The 12,887-nt window shown below is 35.7% G+C and overlaps 2 protein-coding genes across 2 annotated transcripts in view; one reads left to right on the top strand and one right to left on the bottom strand.

The window, feature by feature from the left end:
- Positions 1–12,887, bottom strand: part of LOC108726589 (methylosome protein 50) — a 58,915-nt gene that overhangs the window by 3,579 nt on the left and 42,449 nt on the right. The window lies entirely within an intron of this gene.
- On the top strand, positions 1,672–6,920 carry Vap33 (VAMP-associated protein 33kDa). The gene is made up of 6 exons (XM_018454261.1): positions 1,672–2,117; positions 5,169–5,324; positions 5,467–5,576; positions 5,817–6,002; positions 6,079–6,180; positions 6,599–6,920. Exons 1-6 carry the CDS (start codon positions 2,048–2,050, stop codon positions 6,764–6,766), a joined length of 792 nt encoding a protein of 263 aa, XP_018309763.1. The 5' UTR covers positions 1,672–2,047; the 3' UTR covers positions 6,767–6,920.

Genomic DNA, 12,887 nt, shown 5'->3' with positions numbered 1-12,887 from the left:
GACATATAACCTCTATAGAATACTCCTGTAATATTAAAAAAATATTTATGATATTTTCGAAATATTATAACATTATTTTAATTTTTTTAATAATATTCATGTAACATTCTAGGAACATTTTGCGCTTATAGGGAAGAGAACGATAGGAAAATTAACTCGAAAGAGAACGTGAGTGCATAAAAAAAATGATATAAGCTCGGACGAAAAAAATTAATTATGCAGAGCATAATAAAAAATTACAAGCGCGTCAGCAAAAGCCCAAAGAAATTGGAGTAGTCGGAGACGCAATAATTCATGACTTTTGGAGCGAGAAAGAAGGGAGAAAAAAAAGAGAGTGAGAAAGATAAACATATTAGAACGTAATATCTTTTTTACACTCCTTTTTATTTATTTATAATATTTTCCAGTTCAAGCAAACTGCGCGTCGATTATTTAATAATTATTGATTTTGATCTTGATAAACGCAGTCCTAAACTGGAATACAGTAACATCATAAATTAAATTGATAAGTAATTCGATATTCATGATGATTAATAGAAGCACCTTTTAAAAAATTTTTTAATTTTCTTCAGCAACCGTTCAGTATAGACACCGACGAGATATTATTAAAGACCGACATCCTTATGGGAGTTCGTTCCTTGTTAATATTGAAGCGATTAAGAGTAAAAAAATAATATTGTACTAATTTTATGATTTATTAATTCAGTAGACGTGTTTATCGGTGTACGTGCATTTAAAACTCAATAATACTCGATTTTTCTTTAAAATTGTGATTTCAGTGTTATCGTCAAAGTTCGATTGTCAACAGAGATAATAACTGCAGAGAAAAAAATTGTAATTTTTCGGCAATATATAGGATATTATCGTTTTACAAATATGCATATTTATTTATAGAGCATTTATGTAATAAAATATCATGAATTTAATAATGTATTAGTCAAATATTTATGTTAATAATAGCAAATTTATATCAATTGTCGATAATGTCAGCGTTTTTCGATTATCTTCGAGCCCTTGGGGCCCTTTTTATACCGCCGAAAATTTCCCCAGGGTTGACGGTCTTTAATAATATCTCGTCGGTGGTATAGATGAGATCTCCAAGGGACGTCCTAAAGACAATATGTTCTGTGTTATATGGAGAAATTACGGAATGAAAAATTCACATAAAAAAACGTAAGAATTTTCAATGAAAATAAATTTAAAATATTTTATATTATAATTTTATACAGTTACAAAATACGCTTACATAGTTATTATACATATAGTTATCTATAATATCTACATCACAGAAATTCTAAAATATTCTGAAATTTAATTCTACATAAAAGTTCCAAAATTGTATAAAGAATTCAAAGAAAAAATTTTATCAGAGTTCAAGTAATAAAGTAGAATATAGTTACTCAAATGACAGACACAATTATTATCCATCATATTATAGAAATTTTGAAAAAAATTATTATTTATATTAGAGAGAAATTCTGAAAAAAAATTCTGAAATTTACATGAAAGTTCTGACAAAATAAATAAAGAATTCAAAGAAAAATTAGAGTTGAAACAAGTACAGGAAGTACAGTGTAGGTGCAGCCACGAGAGAACCGTGAGAGAAAAACGAACGGACCGGTTTACCGGTGGCGCGGCGGCGTGACGTAACGCGGCCTCTACACTTCGCACTTCGCAGACGCACACAGTTCCCTCGTCGTGGGCGCATGCGCATCGTTGGCCAGCCGCGAATCGGAATCAGTCCAACGGAATCTCGGTAAAGATACGGCACGGGAAACGGGACAACACCGACGTTGTATACGGCTGACGCGGAGGAATCGCGACGAGATAGAGCACCAGGCAACTTGTCAATACGCGGGGCCCAACGCGTCGTCGACCACCCGTTAGCGCTTCAGCAGACGGCGGCGGCGGCGGCGGAGGAGGAGGAGGAGGAGGAAGAGAAGAAGACGAAAAGACGGAGGTGGCGGCGGAGGAGGAGGAGGTGGTGGAAGACAGCAACAAAGCCGTGACTCGTCCGTCGGGAAGTTCGTCTTGGTCCGCAGTCAGGATGTCGTCGAGATCCGACAAGCCCGAGCAGGTTTTAATTATCGAGCCGCAGAACGAGCTCCGATTCAGGGGTACGCTGTGAAACGAAATTTCAGATCAAAAGATGGTCGTGTAGTATCTCTTCCCTCTCAATTTTTACATTTCTTCCTCGCCGTGTTCCTTGTCGCGAGCTTAAACGCGTTGAACGTCGAGCGAGTACAACGAATCCGTCGCTCGCGACATTCGCGGACCGTTCGCGACGAGAAGCTCGGCACGACGGAGCTACGTCGGAGCTACGTCGTCAAGATGACGTAAGGCCGTCTCGACCGCCCGCGCGGCCGCTTACGTTCCTCCTCGTCTCATCCACACGGCACGACGCGGCACGCTTAGCTAGCCCGACGATTGTCGCGTCGTGCCGCATGTAACGAGGCGCACCGAGGTCGCGGCCGTGCCTCGGCGAGCGTGTGCGACGTCGCCGAGTCCGTACCTAACCCCATCTGTCCCCCGTGTGTCGATCCGCTTGTCATCCATCGTGATCCGCCGTCGCGGCGCCGCGACGACCGCGACGCCGACGATCCTGGTCCGTCCGTCTCGATTCTCTGCCGCGTCTTGACGGGGGCGAATTTCCCCCCCGAGACGAGGGAACGAAACGAACGGGCAGGTGACGACGACGAGGCCGATGGCTCTCGCGCCCTCTGGCCATTTCCGCGTTTCCGCAGCTGCTTTTTTTTTTCTCTCCCCGTTGACGAGAAACGGAAAAGGGAGACGGCGAGATCGGTCGATTTCCCGGTCTTTCGCGAAACGTGATGTGCGGCTGCCCATCGATCGCCTCTGCCGTTATACTCTCAATGCCCGTCGCCGATCGCTAATCGCCGATACGAGGAAAAACCATTTATTGAATTTATACTCGCTGCTCCACTTAGCCGCTATACGCCAGTAATCCATAAGAGCTTCGTTTATTTATGCCTCGCGATAGGAGGCCGGCGGTAGATCGCCTAGCTTCCGAATAATGCCGTTCGGGAATTTTTACCATTTTCATATTGTTCTCTCCTCTTCTCCGTTTCTCTCTCTCTCTCTCTCTCCCCGTAATGGAAGGTCCGCTCGGATTTTCTTGCGAGAACGTTGAACTCTGGTCTCTCCCCTACGTTTCGTCCACCTACGCGCGCACGCGGGGTTCTTTTTAGAATTTTGGAGGAGTGCTTTAGAGAATTACATTGCAGAACTAATTTCATAAAACAAAATAGATTATATATATATATATATATATATGTTTGCATATTGTTCATTCGTAATTCACGCCCACGTAGTATGGGGCTCTATTTAACACCTCAGAGACGTAATATCGCCAAGCGGCTGCGATTGTTTACGTTGTTGCGTTCGTTCGGCGCTTCGCTGTCTTGCTCTTATCGATGGAAAATAAGATTCATTAATTATGCTCAAATCGAGTAATGTGACGTCCTTCGACTATGACCGGTGTCGCGTGTCGTACGTATTACATTCGGCGAGCACAAACACTTGAGACATCCACGGCGTATCGCCGTTTCGGCGAGCACGATGATCTCTCGTTATCGGGAACGAAACGCATTCGAAAACAATCCCGCAATCCGCCAGCTGATTATTCCGTTTACTCCTCTCTGCTACATATCTGTTGTACGTGTTTCTTTTTCTATACAGTGATTCATTATTTTGATTATTCCGTCTACTCCTTTCTGTCACATATGTATACAGATCTGTTACACATGTTTCTTTTTTTACACAGAGTGATTCATTTATCTTAACAGACAAATATTTCGCAAATATACAATTTTATAAGAAAAATTCCCAATAAAAAAGTTATATAAAAATCATTCTAATTACTACTTTTGGTAAAATTGTATATTTTTGCTTGTTAAGATTAAAATGAATCATATAACCTATATATCGCTCATTTGTTACAACGATATAATTGAAACATTGTTATTTTTTAATTGTTTGTAAAAATTTAATTGTTTTTAAATGTTTGTAAAAAAGGGGGAACATATGAAAGAAAAGAAAGAAAACTATGCATTTTAAAATTATATACTTTTATTCTTCTATAATCAGTTATTACATCAAAATTGCATTTTGAAATTAATATTACAAGATTTTAATGATTTAAAATATTCAAACTTATTTTCTGAATAACTTTGTTTTTTTTAATTCCATTGTTGTAGCAAATAAACGATATATCTATATGTAAGAAATTGAATTTGCATTTACATTTTTTTTTACTTTAAATAATAATTCAGCGATAATTTATTTGTAATATGTAATTATAATTAGTAAAAGCTAACTTTTACATAATCTATGCGATAGGAATTGATTTACAATTTTTTTGCTTTACGTATCGCTTTTGCAAAAGGAATTTGAACGTTATCTAATAAAAACGATGACTAATAACTGAATGACTAGCAACTAATCAAGATGATGGATCTTGATTCAATCTAATACTTTGAAGAAACGTAAACCTAGTAGTTCTCTTTGGTACTGTAATAACATATGAGAACGATTTTGTTAATTTGTGGTAGCTAACTGGATATATTGGTAGCTCATAAAAAAGTAAAACTGGGTCAAATAATTACATATTCATTAAGTATTAATATTTATATTGGCTGCGTTTAGAAAAAGCAATTTTGCAACTATGTTGTAAGATTTTTTAATGTGTATTTAGTCCTGCCATTAGTTCTCTTTCTGGATTTAAATATATTATTCAATCACATATAAAAATCTTACAGTAAAAAATCTGGTTGCATTAATAGAAAATTTGGTTTAAAATGGATAAAACAGATTTTTCTGGTTAAATCAATTATAATTCTAAAATCAATTATAGTTGAGATAACCAGAATTCTGATTGATATGATCAGAATTTTCTATCTCGTGCATTTTCAATTAGAAATTGTTATCATAGTAGCAAAGCTGTCTTTTCTGCTGAACGCAGCCAATCTTTATACTTTGTACCTGTATTTCTCCAGAAATAGTTTTCCTTTTTTACTGTCTTTACGATCTCTACTTTATTAATTGCAACAAAAAATAAATACCTGTTCGACATTGAATTTGCGCATAAATTTAGCTATTTTATCATTGGAAATGAATGTAAATTTATTTTATTATTTATCTTGTTGCAGGTCCTTTTACAGGAGGCCCAGTCACATCATATATAAAATTAATTAATCCAACGAATAGAAAGGTATATTTTAAAATAAAGACTACTGCCCCAAAGAGATACTGTGTACGTCCAAATTCTGGTGCTCTCAAGCCAAAGGATGTCACTGAAATAGCAGGTTAGTCTACAGCATCGAAATTAAAATTATAAATTTTATTTTGTATACTTAAAGTTCCATAATTTTTGTATGTATTTCTTAGATAATATAATTTAAATTTAGAAAAGGTTCTTTTATGGTTGAATATCATGTTTTCTTACAGTATGCTTACAACCATATGATTTTGATCCATCGGAGAAAAATAAACACAAATTTATGGTGCAAACTGTGGTAGCACCAGATGATGATGATGATGAATATCCAACTGATGTGGTAAGAGAGTATAATTCTATATTAAATACTTAATATGATAATATTAATTAATGTTAATATATTGATAGTGAGATTGATAGTGTCGCAAGAGTGTATAACACTATATATTGAAATTTATAATATATAAAGTAAATGTGTCATTAAACAAAGTAAACATATTTCTTACTATTTTAATAATTCTCTTTAATTTTAAAATTAAATAATGATTTATAATAATTATATACATCGTTTTTTTTTTAGTGGAAGGATATAAATCCAGATCAGTTAATGGACTCTAAATTGAAATGCGTTTTCGAAAATCCCGTAATTAACACTACTAGTAGCACGGTTAAAATGACTGCAACTTCTACAACAACTAAGGCGGATTCTAATGCAACTAATGGAAAGAATAAAACAGTTGGCGATTCGGTCAAATCGTCGCCTAAGGTAAGATATTAAGTATATTGTTGTATATTAACAACAATAATCATTTGCTATGGCTTCAACCTATGACTCTCGCCAGGTTCTTGGTGAAGCAGAAGAGAAACTTATAAAAGCTGCGCAAGAGGTTAATCAGCTTAGGGTAGAGGAAAGCACGCTTAGGCAGGAAAATCTTCAACTTAGGGCAAGTATTTACGAAAAATCAATTTTTACCTAGGCTACGGTTCACTTGATGTTACAAATGCTTCGAATTCATTTTTTGATTGGTCAATTAGTAAAATTGTTTCTTCCGATTGGACAATCAAAAGTTTTGAAGCATTTGTAGCGTCAAGTGGACAGCACTCTTAGACGTATACTTAGACGTATCTTTTACAATAGTTTCATCGATTTGTATAAATCAAACTTGTTGCGTTTTGAATTTGTATTAGCTGAATATTTGTCTTAATACATTTTTTATATTAAGTTACCCAGAAGATATTAAATTGACAATCCTGCAGTATTTCTACAAATTCTAGGAATGACTTAATAAATTGTTAACATAAATTTTAATTTAAAAAATCGATATTGAGAAATCTCAATATATTGGTATGTTTTGTCTGCAGGAAGATTTAATGAAGTGGCGAAATGCGGCGCTGGGCAACGATGGTAATCTTGCAGCAGCCAGAGGACTAACCTCGCAGAGCAATAGCCAGTTATCTCCGACATCAACTAGTATCCTCATCGCCTTCGCCATGGTTATAGTCGGCTACTTGCTGGGAAAACTAATCTGAACAGCCTTTATCTTATTGTATACCTCAGTGTATCCCCACCGCCCCCAAGTTTTTTTAGCCTGTCTTCTGCCGTCATATACCATCATTCGATCGCAGGCACAGACTCCAAACGTTGCGTTACTCGAATGTTCATAATAAATGCTATAAACACGGACGGTAGTGGTCTACATTAATAGGATTGCTCGTTACGGGTGTGTGCTTAAACCTGATAAGACGCTTGGTTAAAAATTTATTCTATATTTTATTTATTTTTTTCGTCTTCTTTTTAAGATCATGATTAGAAGACGCTAAGTAATGCTCGGTTTATGTTTATCACGTGGTTACATTCTTATTTTTATGCTTGTAAAGGGATTTTCGCTCTATAACTTGCTCTTTAAAATAGCGTTGAGCAAAATGTGTACCCGCGAATAACGAATCATGATTTCGTATTTATAGATACATATTCAAAATATTATTCGTCAGTCGCATTGCTCAACGTCTTTGAAATCTTATTCGCTACTGGGAATATAAGTTATCACAATTACTGATTGTTATTGCACTCTCTCGAATTTGTATACCACTTATTCGCAATAGGCCGAACCGTGCTGGTGCAAAAGATCACACACGAACGAGTGAGGATGCTATTACTGTCATAGCATCTTTCTCTTACGTAATATAACTTTTACGTCACATAAAAATTAAGAGCAGAAATAGTCCAGTTGCTGGTATACTGCGTGAGAACGGTTGTTGCCCAAGTTCGCTCGATTTGCACTGCTTCGGTGCATCCGCGTCGGGTGCCGTTCTCGTTCCCCGTTGTACATATTGTGTCCATTTGAAAATATATATAATACACATAGTTGGGGGGGTCGGAGGGGAAAAGAGGAGGATAGAGGCGAGCTGGCTGATGAAGAGTAGTGGTTTATGACCCAATAATTGGTTGTGCTGGTAGTTGTATTCCGCCAGCGTTGGTATTTTAAATGAGAAAGATAAAAAGAGAGAGAGGGAGAGAGAGAGAGAAAGAGAGAGAGAGAGAGAGAGAGAAAGGAACGTTATAAAATGCATTGAACTTACTTGACGCTTCAGTGTACTTTTTATTTCTTTATGTTTGTCTTACGAAAATAACGAATAAAGATATGTCTCGGATATCACAAACGCTGAAGGGTTTTGAATTATGCACCTCTCTGCTCGAACGTTGTCCAGAGCGTTGATACGCGATAATTATGCATGGATATATTATTTGTCGAGGAGTCCGAAGCGAACGCGAGTCGCTCAATTCAAGTTTCAACGAGCTGACAGGCCGACCGCAGGTTGTCATATTAAAGTACTATTGTTGAGCACACGTAATACTTATCTCACACAGACATAGAGATATTTATATAACTGTGCGTTAGGATTAGAAGGCAATATATATCAAACACGATTTCAACTTTACTGGCTTCCTCCGTCGCTCCGAGTTTTTTTTACATCGCCTCACTTGATCCTCGTAAATCTTTTTAACGAGCTACGAATTTTCCATGTGTCTCGCGGCTTTATAATATATGACATAAAGGACATAAAGAATACGTTCCGCCGTTAAATTATAGACACGTATACTGTATAAATGTGTTTTTCGTCGCGCTCGACAACGCGTGTATTTTACATATCGGTGTGAAACTTTCATCACTGTACGAGTTTCTGATTCGGAGACGATTTATTCGGACTTCTCTTCAATACAGCGTTATTTTTCCGAGACATTCCTGTAAACATTTGGTTTTGGCGAGAAGAACTCGGCGGCTTCTACAGCGAGAGAACGATTTTAGATCTTGAATCGTGTAAAATCGAGAGCTCTATCTCTCCTTATATATATATATATTTTACATGTATATCACGTGTATTAATTATGAAGTTTGTTAATTCGAACCTGATCTATGTCGCGTCTTTGTAAAACAGAATATATGTGTATACATATATATATGTATATATATGTATCTTATGTATATTCGTGCCTAAGAGAGGGCAAATGCACGTTTCTCATCTCGTGCGTTTTAACTGCACCAGAGGTACTCTCCATTATTCCGTAGAAAAGAAAAAAAGAAAGCGATGCAATTAGTATGCACAACGCATAAACATCCCTTAGATACTACTACGTTAGTGAGATTTTATTACAGATATACCAAGAATTTGTTGTATATGATCTATATACGATTGTTATACGTATAATTATATATATCATTACCGAGTTTTTGCGGTTTTGCTTCATGCGTGACCACGTCGTCACGTGCGATTAATCTATTAACAGCGATTTCGTTAACACTCGTGTTTGAATAAAAGTATTCTATTAAAGAATGTACCATACAAGACTTCTGATGTATTCGATACCACAGCGAGTAATTGTGTGCTTTCGCATAATCCCGTCGATTACGAATTCGGAATTGGTGATTCTCCAAGGTTGATCTGAAACTTAAATCTAAATTCATAAATTAATGTCGTTAATATTTTATTTCACATTTTTTTATTTATTAAGAATTCAAATATAAGAAATAATCCACTCTTACAAACATTCAATTTAATATTAGGAAGAAAACTATTTATTTTAAATATTAAAAGCACTGAACAGCTTGAGTTAGTACTTAATATGAGTAATTAATCACTATCTTCCAGTATTAAATTTCTATAAAGGCAATGTATCGTGCTTCGGATAAATTCCTTCAAGAATAAGAGCGCACGTATGACGCACATTTGCGACGTAGAACGTGCCTGTTTCGATATTTTGCAGAGATATGATACATTCACGAATAGAAGTAAATGTCATATACGGAAAAGAAGAAGGCTTTGCTGAAGCTTATGTAAAAATTTAACTAGCTATAGATTTGTTGAATTATCAAAACAATGGCTGCGTTCAGCAGAAAAAGCAGCTTTGCAATTGTTGTAAAATTCTTCAATATAATTGGTTCTTGCTTTTGGTTCCTTATCTATCTAAATGTATAAACCGATCATATTGAAAAATTTTATAACAGCTGAACGCAGACATTTATGTAGGATACTCAAGTTGATCGTAAGAATATTACTAAATTTTTTGCAGCATATATTTCTAATCATGTTTGAGTTTGTTACGAAGACCGGTATTCATAGTTGAGAGATTCTTATATTTCAGAATGTCTTAAGTACAGTCTTATGATATCATAAACCAATCAGAGGGCTGCATTAGCATCTTAAGACATTATTTAAGACGATCTTAAAATAAGAACAGACTATACCACCCATAGTTTGAGTTTTTGAAGTAATTGATTAAAATCAGATTGGATACTAGATTAATCAGACCAAAAATATTGAGATCCCTGGATATATCAAATTTTAATTGGATATTAAAGTTTTAATATCCAATAGCAATTAAATATCATTAATAGTTTTAATATTAATTATTTCTTCGGGTGGGGATTAACGAGTTGGAATAATCAGAAAAAACGTTTTGTAGATAATAAGATAGAACACCGGGAGATCGTGACTTTCGAGCAAGCGTCCTCGTGACGCCAGACAGTTTCCAAAAGGGGTAGCATCCCTGGAAAGAGGGAGCGCGTAGGTAGAACCAAAGTGGAGTAGGTCAACTCATAACCAGACCGCAATCCACGTATGTCTCCCTACGCGTCTATATTTTCGGTCATATCGGAAGGTCGCGTCCACCCATTGCGGTAAGAACGTCAAAGTATAAGACCTATAAATGCTGGAGAGAGACGCGGGGGGTGAGTTCGACTTTTTTCATACCCGTTTTTCGTACGGTATTTACGTCATCGGTTTAAGATCAAATCTGTTTTGCTTCACATGAAAAACTTCATTCTCGTCCTCGTTATATCATTAAGCCGTAGCTGTTGCCCGAGTTCCATCAAAGATTTTTGACAATAGCGTGCTCCGAGATACGCCACGTTACTAAATATTAAATATAGCGGGCCGGTACATAGAGGGGAAGAACAAAGTGAAGGTTTAGATAAAAATCACCATGACAACTCGTGATTTAGTGCTGAACGTGTGGCTTTTATACCACCCTCTTAATTATCAAAGGACTAATACTAATAGCAATCCAATCCCTTGAGTTAATAACGTTTTATTATTTTTATCTTCCATGTCAAAATATAAATCCATTTCTGTAATTATTTTTAAAGTAAACAACATCCATATTAACGTTATGCACTTAGTAAATAATAAACTAAATATGATTTGAGTCAAATTTAATACATTTTCTTGAATTAAAATGTTTAATTTCATTATTTTAATTAAGTTAATGACATACTAAATAGGAGCAGATCTATAGAAATAATTAAAAATCAAATTGGGTATAATTTGACATTATGAATTTAATAGTACATGTACAACAAAAGGATGGATTAGAGACTTTGCTCACAGGAGAAAAGAGTTTGCTGGAAATGTCTAAAAATTTAGGTAGACACAGATCTGAAAATAATTTTGTTGGACCATCAAAATAATTACGTAAGAATCTCGAGCACAATAACCGATGTCGCAAAAAGTTTTAAGATTCTAACAAAAAGTTTGAGCGTCCTACATAATTATTTTGATGTCGAATAAAATTATTTTTACTAAATAATTTTTAGATATTTTTTTTTTTAGATACTTCAGCAAAATCTTTTATGTGCAGTAATGTTTCTTGGATACGGCAAATGTTAATGTCGAGTTTCGTACAGGAAGAGCCAGGAGAAATCCCGTCAGTCAAGCTTCACTAATTTTTAGCGTAGCGAGATTTTCGCAAAAGCAACCCTTTAAATAATCCTACGTAAAGGACTTTCGTGGCTACGTCGCTCGTTGCATTTCGGGCATGTACATGGTGCTTCCGAAACATACACATCAGTAAGTTGAGTTGCCTTTCGGCAGGGGCATGCTCATCCGCAGGGATCTGCTTATCGGCATGGTAATGAAGATTAGATCGCAAAAGACAAGAGAAATTGAATTTTACATTTTGATACAGTGTAAAATTCAATAATATGATATAAAATATATATTTACTAATTAAGTAATAATACCTGACCTAATCTAACCTAAAATTTAATAAACATATTTGAACAAAAAATATTTTTGTCTTGAAATGCTTATATAATAAATGTTTAACATGTAACTGTCATACGAAAGTGACGCTATGCGTTCATTGATTGCTATATATACCTTTTAGTTGTCATTATGATAAAAGTTTCAATTTTTTTATATAAGTACTTTATGAGTTCAAGATTATTTATGTATAGTTACATTGTGAGATATTAATTGTTCAGTAAATAAACAAAATATTTATTTGTTATAAACTAATTGGAATCTCAATGAAACTTTGCATAAATTATTTTTAATGCTTAAAGTACTTATACAAAAAAATTTAGATTTTCGTTATCATTTTTCAAATTTTTGCTTAACAATAATAAAAATAATAACAAATACAATAAATAATCTATAAAAATGTGTTGCTCAATAAAACAGAATATTATAAACACAACTTTCATATGCATATAGTTTGTATAAAGTATAAATATTGATATATGTGTTTTATACCCTTACAATCTTCTTAAGTCAGATATTATTTGTATTATTAAATACATACTTTATATTATATTATTGAATTTTACACTATATCAGAATGTAAAATTCAATTTCTCTTGTCTTTTGCGATCTAATCTTATTCTGCATTACCATGCCGATAAGCAGATCCCTGCGGATGAGCATGCCCCTGTCGAAAGGCAACCCAATTTACTGATGTGTATATATCGGAAACACCCTGTACTTGGAGTGTTCACCGATCGAAAGGCACACGGTGTTTCCCTTTGATGCCTCGAAGACAAACTACCTAATCTTCTTTTTCCTTTATTGGCACTCGATCCCCGAGACGGGTTCGATTCGGCCAGACAGGCTCCCTAATAACAATAACGAAGAGAATTAGCGGTCATCGGAATTTCATGCGTCGCGACGCGTTTCCACGACACCCCTGTAGACACCCCTACCCCCTTCCGTGATCGGGTCACTCGGTGACCGATGACGCTCGGTACCGAGAGACGTTCGGCTGTGAACTAAAGTCGGGTACGGCGCGAGATGCGACTTCCTCGGTCACGCTGTGTGGATAAATTGGGATACGGGAAGAGAGAGGAGGCGGCAGCGACGACGGCGACGGTGGTGG

The sequence above is a fragment of the Mycetomoellerius zeteki genome, unplaced genomic scaffold, assembly GCF_001594055.1.
Source record: "Mycetomoellerius zeteki isolate Tzet28-1 unplaced genomic scaffold, Tzet1.0 scaffold430, whole genome shotgun sequence".
Lineage (NCBI taxonomy): Eukaryota > Metazoa > Arthropoda > Insecta > Hymenoptera > Formicidae > Mycetomoellerius > Mycetomoellerius zeteki.
The sequence above is the reverse complement of the archived record's forward strand: the minus strand, read 5'-3'. Positions and strand labels throughout refer to the sequence as shown.